The sequence below is a fragment of the Pecten maximus genome, chromosome 2 (genome assembly GCF_902652985.1).
Source record: "Pecten maximus chromosome 2, xPecMax1.1, whole genome shotgun sequence".
Classification (NCBI taxonomy): domain Eukaryota; kingdom Metazoa; phylum Mollusca; class Bivalvia; order Pectinida; family Pectinidae; genus Pecten; species Pecten maximus.
The window spans coordinates 26,450,541-26,476,398 of NC_047016.1; the positions used below are offsets into that span (position 1 = coordinate 26,450,541).

The window sequence follows — 25,858 nt, forward strand, 5'->3', positions numbered from 1 at the left end:
CATTTGAAACAACTTCAAATATCTCCGAAACCCAATTTTTAGTAAATGCATTCAACATGCACTTGATAGCGTATCAGAACAAATATTGATACTCTTAAGTTCTAGTTACGATATACAAACAACTTATTCCGTGTAGACGACATCGCCCGTCTGATCACCAACAGCACGCGTATGACATGTTGTAACAGTACAGGTTGTCTTATCGACTGTCTGAATGTAAGGCGATAGCTTTCATACATCAGAATTACTGGGTATACCGACGGAGGGCTACCTCGATCACATAGGCTCCGCTTTCTGGTAGCATGTAAATATTATTTCCAAAATTTTCAATTTATAGATTACGCATTTTTTTCTGACCGGTTTCACTGGAGCAAGTTTGGGGAAATGGGGAGATGGAATGAAATGAAATTGGTCTAAATTTGACCCTCACTGAACCTTTTCCTCTATATTTTTTATAGAATGGTTATTATTTTTGTATTTATGTTAAATCTATATGTAATTATGCTTTATGATTTTAGTCATTAATATGCTTGGTAGTTCATTAATCGTGAGGACGGTACATTCCATGTGTTTACGCTAGACTGATATGTCGTGTTATGTCGCTTACCATTCGGAAACACATGGTCTTTATGTCCTTGAATATTTCCAGAGTCGCAAATATAAATATTTTGTCTTTGTTCTTTTATTGCCACACTTTCGTCGTAGTTAGGTACATTTCTATGGAAAGCATCTAGTAACCTCCGCATGTTTCAATTAAAGAAATAAAGGATCAAACCAGTCCTAACCTATAATCAATTCCACTTACAAAATCATCATCTGTGTCAACAACTGTCTATAGTATCTTCGATCATAAAAATATTAATATAATATTAATAATCTATTTGGGCTATATCCAAAGGAGGGAACTGGTACCTTATCACTGATGAAGAGGATCTACGCCTTAAGACCTAGTCAGGAGATAACGTTGACTGTTGACGCCAAAGAAACAAGTATTTTGTGTATGCACATACCCCAGATAGAATACTACCACAACCTCTGATCCACTGACATGTTCTTCCAATATATAGAGTTGTTCCGTCCTTAAACTACCCCTCTATCAAGAAACATTCTAAAATATCAAAATATCATGTTTTAATTTCAACAATATGTCTTCCCTTAGAGTAGATAAATCCATAAATCTGTTAGGAAATCCGAAAGTTATGGATAGGTTGCTATGAAGCCCTTAGATTTGGACGAACGTAGAATTCCTTTCTTAACCTACGGCTCGAAGGGGCAGTAAAACCTTATTCCTCGTGGCTCTTGATGCATATTTTACACTTTGACACACCCACTTCGAAATGAAAAGAGCTCTTTAGTAGCCAGAAATCATAAAAGTACGAATTTTAATACGAAGGCTCAAATGTCTTATAACTTGTTAAGGAAATGTATACGCCCCTCTGAAAGATACAGTGTTTCTGTGAGATTTCCATCTCTTATAAATAACGATTTATAACCGTTTGGGGTATCATGTATGTAGTTCCTTCAAAGAAACAGAAAACTGTCAGTGTCCTAAACGAAACTAAATGATGAGGACGCCCTCAAACGAGAATGTATACTACAGTTCTGTGGATTCCACATTACTCCTCACACACTCCGATTACAAGTTCTTATGCACTCTTTTGTAATTTGAGGTAGTAAATTAGGGGAAATGTGGCATTACATTGGACGACAGCCTGAAAGCAACATTACACAGCAGTGAAATAGATAACTTCAACTCACCTATATACCATACATATATACACAAATTCGTATAATATCTTGATAAAAATCGTAAGTATGAATTAAATGATAAGTGGTAGATACAACACAAATATATTCGAACAAAAAAGTTCAATCTTCAGCAACAGATGTTGCGAAAATTTGGCGTAATGATGTTTACTTCCAGTATATTGTCATAAAGTGATGTCTGATACAATCTGACATAAATGATACATCATATGTACATCTGTGCGAGCATTAAACATTAAACATGCTATCATATCTATAATAAAACTACACAGTCAAGATTGTATCGAATCCATAACACGTGTTGTCATTTGTGAGTAAAATTGCACATACAGTTCATATTGTATCTTTAAGGAACCCATTAAGCCTCTGTTGGTACATACGGATAGTTTACATCACAATTATGGGAGTCATAAGGTAAATTTAGCATGGGAACTAGAGTCTTGATGAATTCACTCATCGTTGCCGTAATGATATATCTTGTTTCAAACTTGTTGTGTGTACACATTGCTTTGCTAAACAGTTTAATAATAAACGTGAAAAGCTTATGAAAGATGAACTGTTTTGCCGTGTTTGTCAAGAAAACCGCGATTCTCATACATCAAAGTAAAGAGCTATAGATATCTGACAGTTTCGTATCCATGACTTTGCAAGCTTGGTTTTCTTAGCACAAAATCTACGTATTCGAATTTTCATCTTCATTTAAATTGATCATGCAGAAATTAATAAAAATGCGACATGTCTTTTTATCTACGCAATAACAAAATAAGAGAAAATGACAAAAAAAACCCATCAAATTGTATAAGAAAATTATAACAAGCCTTCACTTATTAAGCTATCAATACCGTTCTAATTTAGCTCTTGTGGGTAAACAATCCCTATAGGAACTAAAGCTGATACGGTAGGGGCCGGGGTACCGCGGTATTCGCGGTATCTTAATGGCGGCGCTATTGTCTTCGCTATCTTGTTAACTACGCGGATACATGCTGATAGATCGGCAATTCTCGACGTCTCACTGCACTTACTGAATACAGTATGAATACCGGAAAGATACCCGTTCAAGCGTCTCGTTGATAGGATTCAAGACTTTAAATGAATCGGACACGTCATGTTTCACATGCTTTACAAATGGCGGGCATTCGTTGATCCCCTTCCGTGGCCGATACTGGCCATTTGTCATCGCGTTGTATTGTCTTGTGGTTTCAGTTGTAATATCTCAGTCTTTTAAGAGATAGACGATAACATAGGGGTGCAGTATCGTCTGTCAAGATTTGATTTTATCTAAACACATAAAATGCAAAATTTTGACAGTTTCTGTTATCTAATACGCGTTGATGGTCCTCTAACATTCAATCCGAGCCCTTGCATTGTCCATACATTTTTTTCCTTTACTTATTATTTAGGACAAATATTTACGCTAACAGTTTTATCTGTCCTGGGGTCACTTTGTCTGACAATTCTGATTAACACTCGGTTATAACAAGATAACGTTTTGTTCGTCAAAACACCTCTGGATTGTTTTAACGCTTGGGTATTTTTCATACTTCTTATCAATGACCTAATCATTAATGATTAGTTTAATCAGTGTTTCTTAATACAATGTAAAAGTTTTAAATTATTATAGTTATTGATTGGAGTTTTCCACATTTGTTATACTGTAGTAAACAAATGTTCTATAAACAGAGAAACATTTACACTGTACTGTAACTTTCATATCAAACAATCTGTACATTTGTTTTATAAATGTTTTAATCATCATGTCAACACCACTGTGGTCAATAAGTTGTGTGATTTAAAAACAACTAAGCCTAACCCCCGAACTAATAATTTTATAAAACAATGTGGTACCAGTAAGTCCATACATTTTAAGCACTCTTTCTTTATTTGCCGAAATCTAATCAATATACCAAGCAATTAAGTGAGACGAACCCAAAGGGACCATTATGCCGATCTAAGAATAATCAAGCGACAAAACTCAAATCACCGTATTCCGGAAGAAACATAATAAAAGTGCTGTCTTTAAATGTTCTTTCTTAGTGTATAACATGAAGCCGCTTTACTATATTGCCATCCTAACGTTCCATCTGGGATTATACTTTATTACAGGGGAGCCAAAACCGTGGACACGTTTTAATCAAAAACTACGTTGGTGTTCATAGGAAGGGCGTGTTTAACATACATATTGTGTCCATGACGAGTATAAACTAGAGGTGAAGATGCGGCAAGTAGGACGGGGCAGTACGTAAACCCCGTAAACAACCTGTTTGTTGCCAATTTACATGGCTTCTGGGAGCCATTACAAGGTAGAGCGATGCCATAGACGTCTAATTAAAATGACACCTCTGTCCTCTTGTACTTTGGCATAGGTAGCGTTCACGCTATGTTGTCAATATATCCCGAACTACTCAACTCGGCACTTCAACACATAGCTCTGTCATGCACTGGTCATACAATTACTTAACTCGCCCTCGAAATATGTTCAAATTATAACAAAAAATACCACATGGGGATGCATTATGTGGCTAAGAGATAATATATGGCGCTATTTCGTCAGAAAACCCGTTTTCCATCTAAAAGTGGACGATTTGACAATTTAGCTAAGCCAGATCCTGGAAGGATAACATTCTGGCCCCATATTACCTAGTGTGAGATTGTAGATTAGATAGAGCCTATGTGTTTTAATTGGAGGGAAGTAAATAACAGTGGTTAGAGATTAGAGCTCATCATAAATAACACAGCGGTTTGAGAGTAGACAGAACATAAAAAGCTTTGGTTAGAGAGTAGGAGTAATCCTACATACTGAACGTTTAGAGAGCAAACATATCCCCCGTGCTTTACAAGAAAGCGTAGTTTCTGTGAAGATTGATAATATTACACAATTATAGTACCATATTAAATGAACGTTTCCTGGTATAAACATTGATACCTGAATGAATTTCTCGTTGGCAATAGCTTCTTTACAATTTGTATTTCGTTAGCTACCATTCTTAGAGATAAGTCGATCTATAACTGATACGATAAAAAACCGCAAGCAATAAATAATCATTCAAAGATCATGACAATACATAATGTATGTAAAAAGCATAGCGAAACTGGAACCGTGGTTGTACTTTCCATGGTGCTCCTCGAACTTGCAAGAAGAAAATGTATGATATTCTGAGGTAATTAGTAGCACAAGTGTTCCGTAGCTAATCTACTACTAAGTAAACGACTTAACCATGAACTCATAGACTTGCAGAGAAGATTTTCCTTAAAATACAACAAGCGGATATCTCTGACATATTTAATAACACAAGTCCCTACATTCCTGCTCCCTAACAGATGGGTAACCGATACTTCTTTGGTTATTTCTGTACCGGGAACTGGACTGGTTTGTATATCGATATATAACATCTATATTCTTTACTACAATTCATCCTAGCTTGATCCTTATGACATTTTCCTCCCCTGGGTTTTCACCTTTATTCCAGTTTCTACCATCAACTGAAGTAGAGTATATGTGTTCATGTAATGACAAGACAATGGATAATCAAACCATATTTAGATACATGTAGCCCACATGTCAATTCACATTATGCGCTAGCATCTTAAACAACGGTTCACCATTTCATCAAAGAAAAGATAATATGTTTGTTTTTTGTTTTTTTTATAATAGATGGTAACGTGGAGCAATGTAAATATAGTGATTTATGTTTTAATGAAATCCGTGACACGATCAATGCTTTTAACATCGATGAATAACAATTAAGACATTTTAAAATTGTATTCTATTGTTTCGTTGAGTTTAACGACCTCTACATGTCTAGTTTAGCATAGATGATCGATTGTTTAAATCAAAGTGTAATACTTTAAATATTTCTGTAATGTGACACTATTTACTTACAATTTACTTCAGTAAACAATCCAAACAATACTTTTATAATTTACAAAACTTATCCGTGTTTGCCTCATAGTAATGTCCAACACTATCCACAGTAATCCCCAGTTTATTTTAAAAGTCCGTCTCGTTTCCGATTATTTATAGCATACATATGTCTTGTGGAAATATGTGTGGAGTGTGATACAGTTTTCCCCGACGAACGTGAATGTAGTTGTTGAATTAAGGACAACAGGTATAAATCTATCTGGAGAAAAGAACGGCAGGTGCAGAACTGCCCTGACTAATACCTACACAAAAAGCTATATCTTTGTGACAGGGTCATGCTAGTCCTTGCTGTTTACAAAACAAATCTATCTTGGTTACTCGGCGAACTAGGAATGGCTGTAATGTATTAAAAAAACCTAGTGAGTATATATATTTTGTATGTAAATCATGATAGTAACCTCCCAGAATACACATGTACACACCACGACATACATTAGACGGTATACACGACTAGTTCAGAATAGTTAATGGACATTACTGTTAGTACTGGTACCATACCATGTACAGTATATGTGTAAAGGACACAAAGTAGTAGGATGTTTTGCTTATTTTTCGTTGTTTTTTATCCAAGAAAAAAAGTTTTCATAAAAAATCGAGATAATACCAACTCGTAAGCGAAACATAAACTTTAGTCCTTTAGATTAGGGACACATACAAGTAAATATATCAGAAAAAAACAGTGAGCATAGTCTGTTTATTGATGATTTCTGCCATAATCGAGCTAAAATCTAGGCATTGTCACATTCAGAAATGTGGATGATATAACGTACGGATCTAACAGTCATATCAACGAACATCGAAATCTCCTTTAACTTGCTGACTATCACTAACATGAAAGTAACTATGTTCATCACCATCCTTATTGATATAAACATTGAATACTGTTTTTTATTTTCATTATGATATATTTTAGATTGCCTTTTTTTGTGGAAAACTTTTATCTATAGGTTTATCTAAGGCATCCAACTACATTGTATACTACCTAGGACGCTCGCAAACAGGATTGTTTACATAGGCAGGTATCTGAACGTTAGACAGGAATCTGGAAATGGACAGCAGCTGTCATGGTGAGATACACTATGATGGATTACAGTCAAAAACATAACTAGGTGAAGGGCAAAACGGAAGTCGCGGAGGAATACACTTTTTTATGAAAGAAAAACATTATCTTATTTTTTTGTTTCATGATGTATCAAGCTATCTTTCCTTGATGGTGGACGGTCTGAAATGGAATATATTTTAATCTCCCAAGAACAGATATAAACAGTTACAATGTTATATAATAAACAGATATACGTCAATGAAGTGCATGTTTTATAGGTCAAGTAAGAATAAGGTAAACTAATTACGGTAAGGTAAGACTAGGGTAAATACACTGACGGATGATGTTGAAAAGTTTGGTGAAAGATTTTCTCACTAAAGTCATCGCCTGGACATTTCGGCGGCCATAAACAACAATTAGTATATAATGCGGGGTCGTAAACTATCGCACTATCACACCACTCATCAGTACTTTAATACAATTTATTGTTCTTTATACAGTAAAGTAAACACAAACAGCCCGACCGTAAAAATATATAGGTACCCTCCATTCGGATTCCATATACCCTTCACTATAAAGACAGATGTTATCGGCAATATTCCGTCGTTATGTGACCTTAATGGGGACTGGGAACCGTTTGATGGGTTAAACACCTTACCCCTTAGTCTGACCCCGGTAAAGCTCCCCTATGTAGTTATCCATTTGGACCACATGGTGGACATATTAAAATAATTTTAATCTTGTTGATCTGATTTTTGTTTATGTAATCATAATTCACCACAAGAAAGGTCTCTTGACGTTATCATGACGTATTCTGCATAAGCGCTTTGCTGTGTGAGGGCTAACCTATTAATCTAACACCACCCAAACCCGTCTAAGTTTTCAGTAAAAAAGGAGTTACTTTTTTTCGGAATGCAATTGACCCGTTTAACGTATCTAAAATGGTTATGTTCACATCTATTTACTATGGATTGCGGGTGAGTAACGTTCATCCTAAACTAAACGCTACACTCTAAAATTCCAACAGCATGACATGGATACTACGTTTGCCTTTTGTCTATAGTTTTCTCCAGTAACCTTAAAGCTCACATGGTTCATGTTTTCTGTGGCCAGATGCTATTTTAACACGTTTTAAAAATAGTTCACGTGACGTTAAAAAGCCTGTCAAGTTAAATTACTCACAACATGGTTAAGTTCTCACTCCACTCCCACAGCCGCAAACCCCAATTAGGTTAAAATCCAATAGACTAAAGGAGTTCAGTTGAGCTTCGTTTAATTTTGTTCAGTACCTGAAAATGGACTTCACACTTGTGTTTCCGTTGTGTTCGACAGTGACAGAAATGCCTTGTCATACATAACCGACAGTGATGCATGGCGGGTAAACCTCCCACAAATAGCATTTGCTGGAAACGACAGCGGATTTTAGCGAGGATGTGATATAAATGAGAATGGATTTTGTAAACACGAGTTATAGGCGTCAATCTCGTGCTTTATGTTGGTTTCGACACATTTTGAGACAGACTCGGGTTTTATTCCCGGTCGAACCGACATGGCGTCGAGCATCTTTGGGACATAACATCTCTCTCAATTAACAAAGCTGTCACGTGACGGTCACGTGATTAATTTATGACTAGATCAAGTCATTTTCGAAGAATCGGAGGGACAAGCGCAATTAATTCAGACGCACATATTCTCGCCAGTAAGTTGTGTGTCTCCATACAACTTCACTTTACCACAATAAGATTTATTTAGAGAAACTTAGCTGTCTGACATTAGGATAATTTAATGACGGATGTCTGACATTAGGATTGCTTGATGACGGATGTCTGACATTAGGATGGTTTGACGACAGCTGTTTGACACTAGGATCATTTTATGACGGATGGTTGACACTAGGATCATTTTATGACGGATGTCTGACACTAGGATAGTTTGATGACGGATGTCTGACATTAGGATGGTTTGACGATGGATGTTTGACACTAAGATCATTTTATGACGGATGATTGACACTAGGATCATTTTATGACGGATGTCTGACACCAGGATAGTTTGATGACGGATGTCTGACATTAGGATGGTTTAATGATGGATGTCTGATATTAGGATGCTGACATTAGGATGATTTGATGACGGATGTCTGACATTAGGATGGTTATCATTGACAATTATTGGTTAGTGTCGTCAATTATTGAAAAGCACGTATATTTCAGTCTATAGTGATATGTAAGGACAGTGTCATCAATTATAAGCCTGTATATAGTGGTATAAAAAGCAATGACATTAAGTTTCTAGTGGTTTAAACATCTACACCAGTGACATATATAAGGTACCACAGTTTCTAACATTATACACTCAATGTAACTTGGGTTTATATCGCTATCCGCAATATCGGGAAGCTAAACATAAACCATGTCCTTCCCATAAATTCGAATAATACTTAGAAGATCACCGTGTATCAAACAACAGTTTATTGATCTGTATTCAGAACGCCGTCAGACATCCTTTTTTAATTATTCGTGGTATTGTCTAGAAAGTATCGCTCTCCTCAACACGTTTGCACTTGATATAGCATGAAATGTCATATACTTAAACAATATTTATCTACTGAATGTTGATCTTCTAAATTCTAAAAGGACATTAGCTGATGGCCTAACACACTAGTTTCTATGCTGTAAACACCTGTTACTCCAGCCTAATTACCACATCTAAGGTACCGCCGTACAGGTATTACCGACAGCCGATTAGGAGGACATCTCGCCTCGACACTCTGACCTCATATAAGGACACAGGAATGCAGCATGCCTCCCGGCCCAGTTAAACTACTGTAAATCTCAATGTCACGATTACTTGTTTTCACGTTAACGCTTTAAAGGAATTATTTACAAGATTTGAATCCACGAATAGAATACTAAGACACGAAAATCCTCTTGTTGGTTAAATGTTTGCGATATTGTTAAATGTGTTAGATGTTTCTGCTCAACGATATGCTGCAGAATACATCGACCTTCTTTGATACTTGTCTCTGGATTAACATATATAATTGATATCAAGTTTAAATGGTTTCTTACATTTAACGTTTTTTTTCGTTAAGTTATATTACATGTATTTTCATATTTGATTGACTTACAGTAATGCAGAATACTCACATAGCGAGAGGGTAACCGTGTCACGTTAGTCATTTCTAAACAATAACTGAGAAAGTACATAGAAACTAGACCGTGCGAATGTTTAAAAAGTTCATTCAAGTGGTATGATGATATTTCTGTTTACACATTTGCGCGATGCTCTATCCTCTTATATTTGCTATAGCAACATTTCGCTATCGTCAGTGGAATTACCTAATGGTATTGCAATGTTTGCCTTTTTAAAAGGTCCTATGTTAATGTATATGAGCGAAAAAGAGTGAAAAGCTTATCATGGCATAGTTGATTTCCGTTTTCTGGTAAAGTTTAAAGTGAACTGAATATATTGCAATATTGTAGTCAATATTACTCGGTCATGATTTAATACTTTTAATACGAACTTACATGTATTGATAGGAGGTATAGACAGAAATATATATTGATATTCGTTCTATAAAGAATCATAAGCCTTTCATAGAATTATCATAACTTGTACTTAACATTATGATAGGGTCGAATAGCCGCCATGTTATACTCTCGAATACTTCTATGAAAATATGAAATAACATCATCAAGTGACACTGGGAACAGGAGATATATACAATGTACCATAGCTGTATTTCATTTCGTGTTATGTTTGAAGCCTTCTCCTCAATATTTTACGTGTATGAAAGTCGGTGATCTAAATGTATTAATACTACTGTGTGAGAAGGGAGCTCCTATACATGTCCCTATGGGGAAACAATGGCTTTATATCATAACAGCCATCATAGAGAACTGATCCAATACCAACAAAACCAGACACAGACAAAAAGATTATCAGAAATGTACAAAGCAACGCTAAGGAAATATTTTTGTCCAATTGTATCTTGTACACAATTTATCTCGGTAAACTAATAACTTTGTTGTCGCCATTGTCTTTATGTATTTTGGATGGATGACATGCAGTCCCCTGAGCCCACCGTCCTGTGGCGATTCCCTTTGATGTTCTTCTTTCCCCTTGTGCTAGAATGCATACAGATCGATTGGTTCAGCGGTTGGGATATTTCTTCTTTGCTCATCTTCTTCCGATATCGATCAATAATTGTTTTTTTTTCTTTCTTTATTGCTGGTGTTCTCTGTGGGTTGTTCGCACGGTGTCCGCCATCATAGATCTCAATCAGTTTCACGCTTGAAAAGGTCAAATTAAGTCAGGGTGACTTCCGCGCTTTCTTAGTGTGTGATGTATTGGGTGTTATTAGAAGCACCTTCTGTACACAGACGATGTGGTGGGAAAATGAGGGCCACAAGGGATGATTTAGTCCAAGGTGTCGCAAAGGACGCGTGTAATTGATTCTAGTCAATGAAATGTTTTACACACAATACCCAAATCAGACACGTGACCGGACAGAACTAACATCATTTACTGCCCAATAGTCTGGTAGCTATTTCCTGCAATTAATTTCAATTTAGAACTACTTCCCCCCATTTTATCCTCTGTAATCAAAATTGCATTTGTCAATTCATTGCATTCCTTTCACGAAGAAGCATCCGTTCTTCTTTGTCTTTTGTCCCGGAAATTGAACGAGAACGCTAATGCTGTTTTGTCTTTAATAATTAACCACTACAAATAACATTTCCCCACAACATAAAAGTTAATCTACACATGTGTTACTAGCTATTTACCACTGTTAACGGACACTAGTATTCACTTGCATTACCTTTTTATCATTCTAGGTGAGTAGTTCCCGACGACTTTCTATTGGACCGGAAGCGCAGAGATTATGCAGAAGCTATCGGAAGGTGTGCTCCCCCGGCAGATTCTGTGCAATGCAGTACTTCATTAAACCCAGAAATATTTCATTGCCAATATGCGTCCCAGAACATATCATTCCGGGTAAGTAGTCAAAAAAGTAAATGCTTTAAAACTGAATCGTAATTCTAAACGCATTCATTTCATGAACAAACGGGTTACATTTTTAACAATTTATTTCACAGATGTTGCAAGCAAACTCATAATGCAAAAGGTCATCATATCAGTCACATCTATATATACCATATTGGATAAATAATCGCCAAATTTTCTTTCACAATAAAAACGTGTAACCCTGTAGTGTGATACTGTTAATTTATGTGTTTCAATAGTCATAACTAATGCACGTTTATATTATTTTCCACAAACAGCTGAACAAAAGATTTGTGATCTTCAGCCGGACCAGGGTAACTGTGGAGCTCGCTACATCAGGTGGTTCTATCATAAAGGCCAAAACAAATGTAACTGGTTCTACTATGGTGGATGTGACGGAAATCAAAATAACTTCAAAAGCAAACATCAATGTGAGGAAACTTGTCGTGCAGCAATTGACAACAATGCGCATACTAACCGGAACAATGCTATTGCGCTTCCGGTTAAAACAAGCCCAGTAGTGATATCTGAACCTATTTTTCTACCAGAAAGATCAAATCAAATAAATCGGCCGTTTTCGCTGAGATCTAAAAAGGTGGTAAAACATGATAAGGAGCGACGACGAAAGCGTAGATTACGGGACAGGAAGAAGCGAAGGTTACAGAAACTGCGCAGGCGGAGACGGAAGTTAAACGTTACTCCCCGAAAACGTAGACGCGATGGCAAAATTTCGGGACGGAAACGTAAAAATAGAAAGAAGAGGCGACAAGGAAGAAAGCATAAAAAGAAGAATAAGAATAAAAAGAACAAAACACATAAGGGCAAGAAAGACAAGATGGTAGCGGAGAAAGAGGAGGATAAAGAACGTAATAATGAAAATCAAATGACAAATGAAAAACGTAAACATGATAAAACGACAACGGATATAGACACAGAAAGTCAATCTTTGGTAAAAACATTAACAGTCCTTGATTCCGGTGACGAGGAAACAACAGAAGATAGGGAGAGCTAACGAGTGTGAGATTCAAAGGTACTCAAATATGAGAGGTTCGTGGTTGCGCGAAACTTACAAGCATCATATCAAAACTGTAAAAACCGCCAACGGTGTGCATTCATTGAAATAATGAAATATAAAGAGCAATTAAGCAGAAGAAGGGGAATATTTAAGGCAAAATAATATCTAGAAAAAGATGTGGTTCGCTCCGGCACGTTAATTATACGCCGTTGGTGGGATATAATACAAGTGTTTCAATTTTCATCCACACAGATGGGTATCGAATAGAACATTATTCATCTTGGTTGATGCTTAACCGGAAGTGACTGTCGGTTGTGAAGGAATGGGTATTGATATACACATAATCCCTGGTCGGCGTGGACGAATATTTTGTCTGCAATGGAAATTCTTGGACACTCTTAGCCGCTCGTGTTTTGTGAGTTCAAGCTAGAAATGTGTAAAATTGTAGCTAATTGAATAAAAGACAATCTCCGCATTGGATAAGACGTGACTTTTTTTACAGTACTGTGAAAATAATTTCGTAAGCAAAAATTTTCGAGCAATTATTCATGGTCATACAGACCCTTGACCAGTATTGTCAGTTAAGAGCGTCTGGCGAACAATGCTGGTAACTAGATTACCCGTTCGCTGTCATTCGAAATTAGCCTTGAGCTATTACAGTGCCCTGTAGTTGAGAGATTCACCACTTGACAATATAGAGGAAGAATAAGGGCATGGAATTCCGGCTTTGACTTCTTCCACGAGTGTTGTGCGGCTGTTGCCCTTTCGTATTACTAATATGTACATTATTTTTATGCCGTATTTGATGTATAAGTAATAAATTAATTCATTAATAACTTTATTTTATGGAATATGTTAATAATTCTGTACATATCTAAACTTTTATTTTATGTTTTGAGAGCAACCCCGTATAGGTAGTTTAATTTCATTTCAATAGGTTTATGATTAAATGTATAGATTTTTCTCATTCATACATCAGACTATGTATTTGGGTAACATTGAACCGTACGAAGGGATTTTGCTATGTTCTGTATATATCTTCTCGTGTTATGATGTATATATTATAATTAAATATATATATATGTATATGTTAGACATACGTTATGGAAATCAGCGCGGAGATAATACATAGTAACCCCATAACTGTTACATAGCCGTAGTGTACATCTCTGTCAGTAGAATCTCCGCGCCTTTCACCACCAATCATGACATCATCAGCAATAGTTCTATTTCCTAGAAACTGTAAAATGAATAGGAGAAAATAAAACCTTTTACTTGGGGGAAAAGTGCATGTTCACTCTCAAATCTGAATATTGCTAATATTTAAAATTATTGTTTAAACTGTCGGATTCGTTTTAATGTCGAATATGACTTCGTTATAACTGTATGATATCCAAACATAATATGTGTTTATATTTGTACAGCTCATCTCCATAAAGAAAGTTGTGATTCTATTTCCGTATTCTGTTTTTATTGTATCTTATAACGACATCATCTAAACTCTCTTCCGAATTCTTCGGTCAATTCCGCTGCATACTGGCCGAGTTGTGAGGAGTTGTCAAGAAAATACACATGAAGCCGTCGTGATCATAGGAACATTTTTTTCTCCAAATCAAAACTTTTTGGCAATAAATATCTTTTTCTGTGCTTTTACTTGAAGTACATGTATGTTTAAGCCAAATACCATGAACTGATGTATCCATCGATAGAGAATTGTCTGCAAAACATCCACTAACGCAAACAACAGAGTTCAAACTCAACATTAACGTAGTGAGCTGTATACCTTTACAAGTGATCAACTGGTTCACTTCAGCATCCACAACACCTCCGTTTTACAGTGTTTGCAAAGTGTGAGACAGTTTATGTATTTTATTCGTAAGCGAAGTATTGAATGACGTTTCTCCTTTTATATATAGAACTGACGTCTAGTTTAATATCGATGTACTTTTTGCAAAGCAAGGCAGACAGAGAAAGAAGCATAGAGTAAATAGTTAAAAGACGAAGCAGGGAGGGAGTCCCCAATACACAAACAAATAAATAACAAGGATCCTCGACTACCGAGTTCCCTAACTCATTAAATGAAGGACATTCCTAATAAATTGTAAAATTACAAACACGAAATGTTTTTGAGAAAAGATTAATTTTTAAAAATTGTAAAACCCAACAGATATAAAATTTTGAATTTTAAATAGTTAAAAGGGGAACAATTACATTGTTATAGAGTAATCCAAATATAATAGTGGGTTTTGGTACAGGTTTTTTAATTTTTACTAATAGAAATTAACATTTCATAGCAGGACGTCAACCAATGTGTGTATCCGTATCACAAAAGAAATCCCAAAACGGTATTTCGGCGAACAACAATTTATGAAAGTAATTAACAGTTCAAGAAAATAAACAAAACCAAAATGTAACCGGCGGAATGAAAAGAAACTTCTAAAGCAGCTAAAAGAACTTGTCCGCTCCAAACAGGGTATTCACCCGGAGAAACAATCATCCCCCTTTTAAAAATTTCAAAAAGGGACACTGTCATTAATAAACTAGGCCTCAGGAAAATAAACCGGCAAACCCATTGATATAAGAAACGGCTGGGGAATATTTTAGGAAAAACATTTGATCCATTCTTTGATCTCGAGACACATTAAATGAAAGAACATAGAAATATGAACAATAAAACACGGGGCCATTGTTGGCAATACCGGGTGACAAGGGAACCCCGGATAATTCTTTTTAAAAATTGCATGAAAAAGGTTTGGTGGCCCGGGGCAAAAAGGTTTCTCCCAATTCACTGGGAAGTCATACGCGTGAAAGGACACGGTTGTAACTACCAAATAAAACACTCTACGAACGAACAAATAAAACCCTACCCTTTCATATAACATTACAAACACTCTGTTTTACATAAATCCTAATAACCCCAACTATACTAACTTTTAACACTCCAAAATTTACACACCCTTTCAAAAAACCCTTATAAGACATTAAAACCCTTTTCTATCTTTACCACTCCATTGGACAATTCAACACCCTTTCTACTTGCTCATACAAATCACAAACCTTCACGGACCACTGAATAGAAAATTTAAACCCAAAAACACAGCTTTCAATTTTAATAAGCATTAACAAAACCACAAAAATAAATAAGAACAAACCTTTGCCACTCCCCATTCAAATAACACAGTGAGACTTCCCCTCCATACATGAACACTTTATAATTTCAAAATTCAACCTTTAACGAACAAATTACACCCTTTCTAACCACTCCATCACAATTAAAAAACCCTTTCAAACCATACATAAACAAATCACCCCACCCTTCACCAACCCATTACAAACACAACCCTTAACACTAAATAAAAACCATTTTATTTTCAAACACACCCTTTTACATCATAACATACACCCACGTTAACCCTTACAATTCAAACAAAACCCTTCTACCACTCTAAACAAATGCACACACCCTTTCTACCACTCCATAAAAAAAATACACACCCGGTCTAACCATACAAAACACACCCTTTCTAACACTCCATAACAAATAAAACCCTTTCTCCCAAACTCATAACAAATTACAAAACCCTTCACACACCCATAACAAATACACACACCCTTCTACACTCCTTTAAAATCAACACCCCCTTCCAACTCCATAAACAAATACAACATCCTTCAAACACTCCATACAAATTACAAAACCCTTTCTACCCACTCCATACCAAATTTACAACACCCTTCTAACCAACCATAACAAATCACAAACCCCTTCTACCACTCCATACAAAATCACACCCGTTTCAAAACAACTCCATAACAAATCAAAAACACCCTTTCTAACACTCCATAACAAACACACCCTTTCTACACTCCATTCAAAAACAACCCTTTCCTACCACTCCATACAAATACAAAACCTTTCTAATTCCCACATAACAAATTACAACACCCTTTCTACCCACTCCATAAAAAATAAATACCCTTTCAACACTCCATACAAATCACACAAACCCTTTCTAACACTCCATAACAAATCCAACCTTTACACCCACCACACCCCTTTCTACACTCCTTTACAAAAATCAAAAACAGAAAACACCACCCTTCAACACTCCTTACAAATTAACACCTTTTCAAACCACCCCAATAACAAATTACACACCCTTTCTACCACCTTTAACAAAATACACCCTTTACATACACAACCCTTCTACCACTCCGAAAATTACAAACCAAACCCTTTCTACCCATTCCATAACAATTACACACCCCTTTCTACCACTCCATACAAACACAACCCTTTCTAACCCAATAACAAACAACACAAAACCCTTCAACACTCCATAACAAAACCAACCCTTCTACCACTCCATTACAAATCACACACCCTTTCTTACACTCCTTAAACAATCCCCCCTTTCAAAACCACCCTTTAACAAATACAACCTTCTCCCCACCCTTAAACAAAATACACACCCTTCCTCCCCCAACAATTCAAAACCTTTCACCACTCCATAACAAAAACAAACACCCTTCTACCACCAAAACAATCAACATACCCTTTCTAACACTCCATAACAAATCAAAAACACCCTTCAAACTCAACAAATAAAACACCCTTTCTACCACTCCATAAAAATCCACAACCCTTCTAACACTCATAACAAATACAAAACCCTTTCTTTTCTAACCACTCTTTAACAAAAACAAACCCTTTCACCACCATACAATTACAAACCCTTTCTACCACTCCATAACAAATTACAAACTTTCTACCACCCATAACAAATCCACCACCCTTTCTATTCTACCACCAAATAACAAATACAAACCCTTCTACCAACCATAACAAATAAACCCTTCTCCCACTCCATTAAATCACAACCTTTCTACCACTCCATAACAAATAAACACACCCTTCTAACCCCCCAAACAAATACAACCCTTTCTAACAACTCCATAAAAATACACCACCCTTTCTACCACCCATAAAAAATCCATACTACACACCCTTCTACCCCTCCATTACAAATCAACAACCCTTCTACCACTCCATACAAATAACAAAACCCCTTTTTAAACACTCCATAACAAATTAAACACCCTTTCCACACATTCAAACACACACCCCCTTTCCCTAACCAATTTACAAACACAATCAAACAAAGTTCTAACTCCAAATTACAAATCCCCACCCTTTCTTAACCACTCCATACAAACCCAACACCCTTTTACCACCCCATTACAAATACACACCCCTTTCTACCACCATAACAAATACACACCCTTTCTAAACCAACTCCATAACAATTACAACCTTTCTCTCAAAAAACCACTCACAATCAACCCAAAAACACCCTTTCTTTTACCACTCATTACAAATCAAACCCTTTCTAAAAACTCCATACAAATCCCACCCCTTCTACATCCATAACAAATAACAACCCTTCTACCACCAAAACCCAATCACAACACCCTTCTACCAATCATAAACAAATCACACAACCCTTTCAAAACACCAAAAAAACAAAACACACCCCTTTTTCTACACTCCATACAAATAAAAACACCCTTCACCACCCCATTAAAATAACAACCTTCTAACTCATAAAATCAACCCCTTTCTCACCCATAACAAATTACAAAAAACACCTTCTACCACTCATAACAAATACAACAACCCTTTCTACACTCCATTAACAATCACACCCTCTTTCTAACACCCTTTAACAATCCACCCTTTTCCCTTTACACTCCATAACAAATAAACAACCTTTCTAATCCCATAAAATTACAACCCTTTCTACCACCAAAATAACAAACACACACCCTTTCACCAACACAAATAACACCTCACCCCATAACAAAAAACCCCCTTTCACTTCTACACCATTACAACACACAACCCTTCTAAACTCCATTAAAAAACACATCCCCTTTCTACCACTCCATAAAAAAATTACACCCCCCTTTTTAACAATCCAAAACAAATCAACACCTTCTCACCCCAAAACAAATCACACACCCTTTCCTACACACTCCATAACAAATACCACCCTTTCTACCATTTCCATTACAATCACAACACCCTTCTTTCTACCACTCCTTTACAAATTCCCAAACCTTCTACCTCATAACAATACAACCCTTTCCACTCCATAAAAAATTACATACACACCCTTCTACCACCCATAACAAATTACACCCCTTTCTACCACTCCTTAAAAATTCCCCAACACTTCACCACCCACAATCAAATAACACCCTTTCACCACTCCATCAAATACAACCCTTTCTACCACCCATACAAATCACACACCCTTTCTAACACTCCTAACAAATAAAATACCCCTTTACCCCTAAATACAAACAACTTCTACCATTAAAACAAATCAAACCCTTTCAAACCCTACCATCAAAACAACCCTTCTACCACTCCAACAAATACACACCCCTTCTACCCACTCCATAACAAATTCAAACACCCTTTTCACCACGCATAACAAATACACACACCCTTGTCACCAAAAAATACAAATCAAAACAAAACCCTTTCTACCATCCTAAAAAAAACACCCTTTCTATCACACCCATTACAAATCAACACCCTTGTCCCCACTCATTACAAATACAACACACCCGTTCTAACCACCCTCCATAACAAACCACCCCTTTCTACCACCATACAAATACCACCCTATTCCTACCACTCCAACAAATCACAAACACCCTTTCTACCACAATCAAACAAAATACACAACCTTCTCTCCACCATTACATTACAACACCCTTTCTACCAACATCCATAACAAATTACAACCCTTCTTTCACCACCCCATTACAAATCACACACCCTTCTACCACCCTATACAAACACAACCCTTCTCACCACTATAAAAACACAACCTTCAAACATCCATAACAAATTAAAACAACCCTTTCTACCACTCCATACAAATCACAACCCTTCTACCACTCCATAACAAATACACAACCCTTCTACACCCCATACAAATCAAAACCCCTTTCTAACCCACTCCATAACAAATCAACAACAACCCTTTCTTCTACCACACCCTATAACAAATACACACCCTTCTACCACTCCAACAAACCACCCCCTTTCAACCACACCCCATTACAAATTACAACACCTTTCGACCACTCCAAACAAATACAACCCTTTTACCCCCTTTTTCTACACTCCATTACAAATCACAACCCTTTCCCCAAATCAAAAAATCACAACCCTTTCTAACCACTCCCGACAAATCCCACAACCCTTTCTAACCACCCATAAAAAAATCACATCCCTTTCTACACTCCAAATAACAAATAACCACCTTTCTAACCACTCCATAACAATAAAACCCTTCCCTAACCACTCTTACAAATCACAACCCTTCTACCACTCCATAAACAAATTAAAACACCCTTCTAATCAAAATCCCCCACCTTTCTAACATATAAAAACAACCCTTTTACCCCCAAACAATCCCAACACCTTCCTACCACTCCATAACAAATCACAACACCCTTTCACCCGCAATTAAAAATACAACCCCTTTCAAACCAATTTCATAAAAAATCACACGAAACCCTCCCTTTCTACCACTCCATTACAAATCACACACCCTTTCCCCAAACCCCATACAAATACACACCCTTTCTTACCACTCCAACAACTTACAAAACACAACCCTTTCTATCTACCACTCCATAACAAATACATCCCCCCTTTCACCCCCATAACAAATTCCAAACACTTTCTACCACTCCTTAACAAATACACCCCCAAACTATTCTATCCCCCCCCCCCTTTCACCAATTCCCAATACCCTTTCCTCTACCAACCCACCAAATTACACCACCCTTTCTACCATTTCCATTACAAATCAACCCCCTTTCCACCACTCCATTACAATCACACCACCCTTTCACCATCTTCTCACAACCCTTCACCACCAAAACAAAATCACACACCTTTTCTCCACTATCCATCAAAACCCCCTTTCAACCACTCCATTTACAAATACACACACCCTTCTACCACTCCATCACAACCATCTCATACAACCACCAAAAACACCCTATTTCTACCACTCCCATAAAAATTACCCCAACCCTTTATCTACCACTCCTTTAAAACCAACAAACACCCTTTTCTAACCACTCCAAACAATCACACCACCCTTTGCCTACCCCCCCATTACAAATAACACCCCTTCACCCCCCTCCATACAAACCCAAACACCCTTTCTACACTCCAACAAATCACACACCCCTTTCCCCTTTCTACCACTCCTTTAACAAACCCAAAACCCACCCACATAAACCCAAAACAATAAAAAAACCCCTTTCCTCAAACCACCCAAAAAACAAAAAACAAAACGCCTTCACCAAAACATAACAAAAAAACACCACACTCTAACCACGCATAAAAAATCACAACCCAACCCTTCCTAATACCCCTTCATAACCAACAAAACTTCACCCCACAACCCCACCCAAACACCCGTTTAACCCACCAGAAAATCAACACACCCCCCCCCCAAACAAAACCCCCAAACACCCCATTACAAACAAACCTCTTCAACCCACTCCAGACAAATACATCCCACCCGACCCCCAAACCAAAAACTCACCCCCTAGCAACACATACACCAATCCAAAACCGTTTCTAATCTAACCACCCCAGGGTAAAACAACCCCCCAACACCATAACAAAACCACCGCTACCACCATCACAAATCACAACCCTTCAACACCCAAACAAAAAACCCCCCAAAATCCAAAAAAACAAAGCACACACCCACCATCCAGACAAACCGTCAAAACACACACCACCCCATAACAAATCACACACCTTTAAAACCCACCCATAAAAATAACACCCCTCTCCACTATTAAAACACCACCCATAACCCCAAAACCTCCAAAACAAATCCAAAAAAGACCGAAATTTCACACTCCAAAACAAACCCACCCCCTAACACTCCAAACATAACACCCTTGTCTATTAGACACCTCCATCAAAAAACCACACCCTAAAATCACCCAAAGAAACCCCAACCCCTAACCACCCATTAAATCACAACCCCAACCGACCATAACAATCACAACCCCCTTTTCAAACCACCCTACAAACCCAAACACCCAATTTCTCCCACCAAACAAATACAACCACCTTTCTACCACTCATAACAAATAAAAACACCCTTTCTAACCACTCCATAAATCACAAACCTTTCAAATCCTACCACCTAACAAATAAAAACCCCCTTCTACCAAATCATACAAATCACACACCATTTCTACACACCCATAAAAATACAACAAACCCTTCTACACTCCATTACAAATACACACCCTTTCTACCACTCCATAACAAATCACAATACCCCCTTTTTAACCACTCATAACAAATAAAACACCCTTCAACAATTTACAATACCCCCCTTCTAACCGCAATACAAATTACAAACACCTTTCTAAACATACAAAAATCAAAACACCTTTCTTTCCACCATACCAAACCACCCCCAACCTTCTACCACTCAAAAACAAATACACACCCTTTCTACCACCCCCTAACAACACAACCAACCTTTCTAACCACTCCATTAACAAATAAAAACACCCTTTCTCTAATACCAAATCAACACACTTTCTACCACCCCAATAAAAAATACACACCTTTCTACACTTCCATAACAATCACACAACCCTTTTCTAATTCTACCACTCCATACAAATCACACATACCCAAAAAATTACAAAAACCCTTCTTCACCACTCCATACAAAACAACAACCCTTTCTACCACTCCATAACAAATAAAACACCCTTTCTATCTACCAACTCCATAACAAATACAACACCTTCAAACCACTCATAACAAATAAAACCCCTTTTCTACAATACCTAATAACAAATAACAAAACAACACCCTTCACCCCAAAATAACAATTACAAAAACCCTTTCTACCACTCCATTAACAAATACAAAACACCCTTTCTACCACTCCATTAACAAATACAACCCCTTTTACCACTCCATAAAAAATCACACACCCTTTCTTCTCCACTCAAACAAATTCCCACACACCCTTTCTACACCCATAAAAAATTTCACACACCCTTTTCCACACTCCATACAAATTACACATACCCTTTTCCACCAAAACAATTCCAAACCTTTCACCACTCCATAAAAAATTTACAACACCCTTTCTCCACTCCTTTAACAAATCACAAAACCTTTTTTACCACTCCATAACAATACAACCCACACTTCACACTCCATAAAAATACAACCTTTCTACCACTCCATAAACAAATTAACAATTCAAACCATAAAACAAAACCCTTTACCACTCCATAACAAATTACAAACCCTTTCCTAACCCCCAATAAAGCAAATACAACACCCTTTTATTACCACTCATACAAATCACACACCCTTCTATCACCCCCTTTACAAACAAACAACCCTTCCTACCACTCCAACAAATCACAACCCTTTCTTCAAATAACAAAAACCCTTCTAAACCCCCCAAAAAAATCAACCCTTTCATTAACACCCCAATCAATTACAAATCACACACCCTTTCTACCACTCCATTACAAATCACACACCCTTTCTACCACTCCATTACAAATTACACACCCTTTCTACCACTCCATAACAAATCACACACCCTTTCTACCACTCCATTACAAATCACACACCCTTTCTACCACTCCATTAACAAATCACACACCCTTTCTACCACTCCATTACAAATCACACACCCTTTCTACCACTCCATAACAAATTTAACACCCTTTCTTCACCACTAATACAAATTACACAAACCCTTTCAAACCAACCATTCTCCATAAAAATACACACCCCCTTTCTCCCACTCCATTACAAATTAAACCCTTTCTACCACTCCTTTAAAAAACAACACCCCTTTCTAACCCCCCCTTCCCACTGATAACAAATACACACCCTTTCTCCCCAAACTCCATAAAAAATTCACACACCCTTTCTACCACCCCCTTAACAAATTTACACACCTTTCTACCACTCCTTTAACAATTACCACCCTTTCTCCACTCCATAAAATTTAAATCACACCACCCTTTCTACCACTCCATACAAATTACACCAAACACCCCTTTCTACCACTCCATAACAAATTCACCCCTTTCTACCACTCCATATAACAAATTAAAACCCCCTTTTCTAAACTCTAACATAAACCCTTTCTACCCTCATACACAATAACCAACCATCACAACCCCTTTTACCACTCCATAACAAATCACACACACCCTTTTTCTCCTCCCTACCCCAAAAAAATTCACACCCTTTCTACCACTCCATAAAAAATCACACCCCCCTTTCTAACCACTCCATACAAATCACACACCCTTTCCTACACCTCCTAACAAACAACCTTTCTACATCCATACCAAATCACAAATAACACACCCTTTCTCCACACTCCATAACAAATACCACACCCTTTCTACCACTCCATTACAAAATCACACCCTTTCTAACCACTCCATAACAAATCAACACCCTTTCCTCCCACTCCATAACAAATTACACACCTTTTCTACCACTCATAACAAATCACACACCCTTTCTTTACTCACTCCATACAAATTACACACCCTTCTACCACTCCATTACAATCACATACCTTTCTACACACTCCATAACAAATTCACCAACCCAAACAACCACACCCTTTTCTACCACTCCATAACAAATTCCACACACCCTTCTACCACTCCATACAAATCAACACACACCCTTTCCATAACACAACAACCCTTCACCACTACCATAACAAATCACACCCTTTCCTACCACTCCATACAAAACAACCCCCTTTCTACCCTTTCTACCACTCCATAACAAATCACACACCCTTTCTACCACTCCATTACAAATCACACACCCTTTCTACCACTCCATTACAAATCACACACCCTTTCTACCACTCCATAACAAATCACACACCCTTTCTACCACTCCATAACAAATCACACACCCTTTCTACCAATCCATAACAAATCACACACCCTTTCTACCACTCCATAACAAATTACACACCCTTTCTACCACTCCATTACAAATCACACACCCTTTCTACCACTCCATTACAAATTACATACCTTCCTCCCACTCCTTTAGAAATACACACACCCTTTCTCCATTTCATAACAATTACACACCCTTCTACCACTTCCATAAAACACACCCTTTCTAACCCCATTACAATTACACACACCTTCTAACCACTCCATACAATCACACCCCTTTCCACCACTCCATAACAATTACAACCCTTTCTACCACTCCAAAAATCACACCACACCCCTTCTACCACTCCATAACAAATACACCCTTTCTACCACTCCATAACAAATTACACACCCTTTACATCAAAACAAATACACAACCCTTTCTCCCAAATCCACAATAAATCACACACCCTTTCTACCACTCCATTACAAATCACACACCCTTTCTACCACTCCATAACAAATCACACACCCTTTCTACCACTCCATAACAATCACACAACCTTCTAACCACCCATAACAAAAGAAACCCTTCTATCTACCATCCTAAAAAAAACACACCCCTTTCTACCACTCCCATAAAAATCACACACACGACCTTCCATTACAACACACCCCTACCACTTCCATACAAAGTCCCAACCCTTTCTAACCCAAACAATCAAAACCCTTTAACCATAAAAACACACACACTTTCTAACCTCAATAACAATTAACACACCTTTCTACCACTCAATAACAAATTACACACCCTTTCTACCACTCCATACAAATTACAACCTTCACCAAAATAACAACCATCCCTTTCTCCACTCCATAACAATCACACACCCTTTCTACACCTCCCAAGACACCAAATAACACACACCTTTCTACCACTCAAATAAACAAATCACACACCCATTTCTACCACTCATACAAATCAGATACCCTTTCTACCCACTCCAAACAAATCACACACCCTTTCTACCACTCCAATAACAAATTAACAACCTTTCTACCATCCATAACAAAATTA

General features: G+C 37.2%; 1 protein-coding gene across 1 annotated transcript in view; it reads left to right on the forward strand.

Moving 5' to 3' along the window:
• The window catches only part of LOC117321657 (chromatin assembly factor 1 subunit A-A-like), a 52,042-nt gene extending 37,832 nt beyond the window's left edge, over positions 1-14,210 (forward strand). Inside the window, exons 2-3 of the mRNA XM_033876164.1 lie at positions 11,573-11,732; positions 12,020-14,210. Coding sequence (XP_033732055.1) covers positions 11,573-11,732; positions 12,020-12,753 — 894 coding nt within the window. The 3' untranslated portion in view covers positions 12,754-14,210. The remainder of the gene's footprint in view (positions 1-11,572; positions 11,733-12,019) is intronic.
• The last annotated feature ends 11,648 nt before the right edge of the window (positions 14,211-25,858 follow it).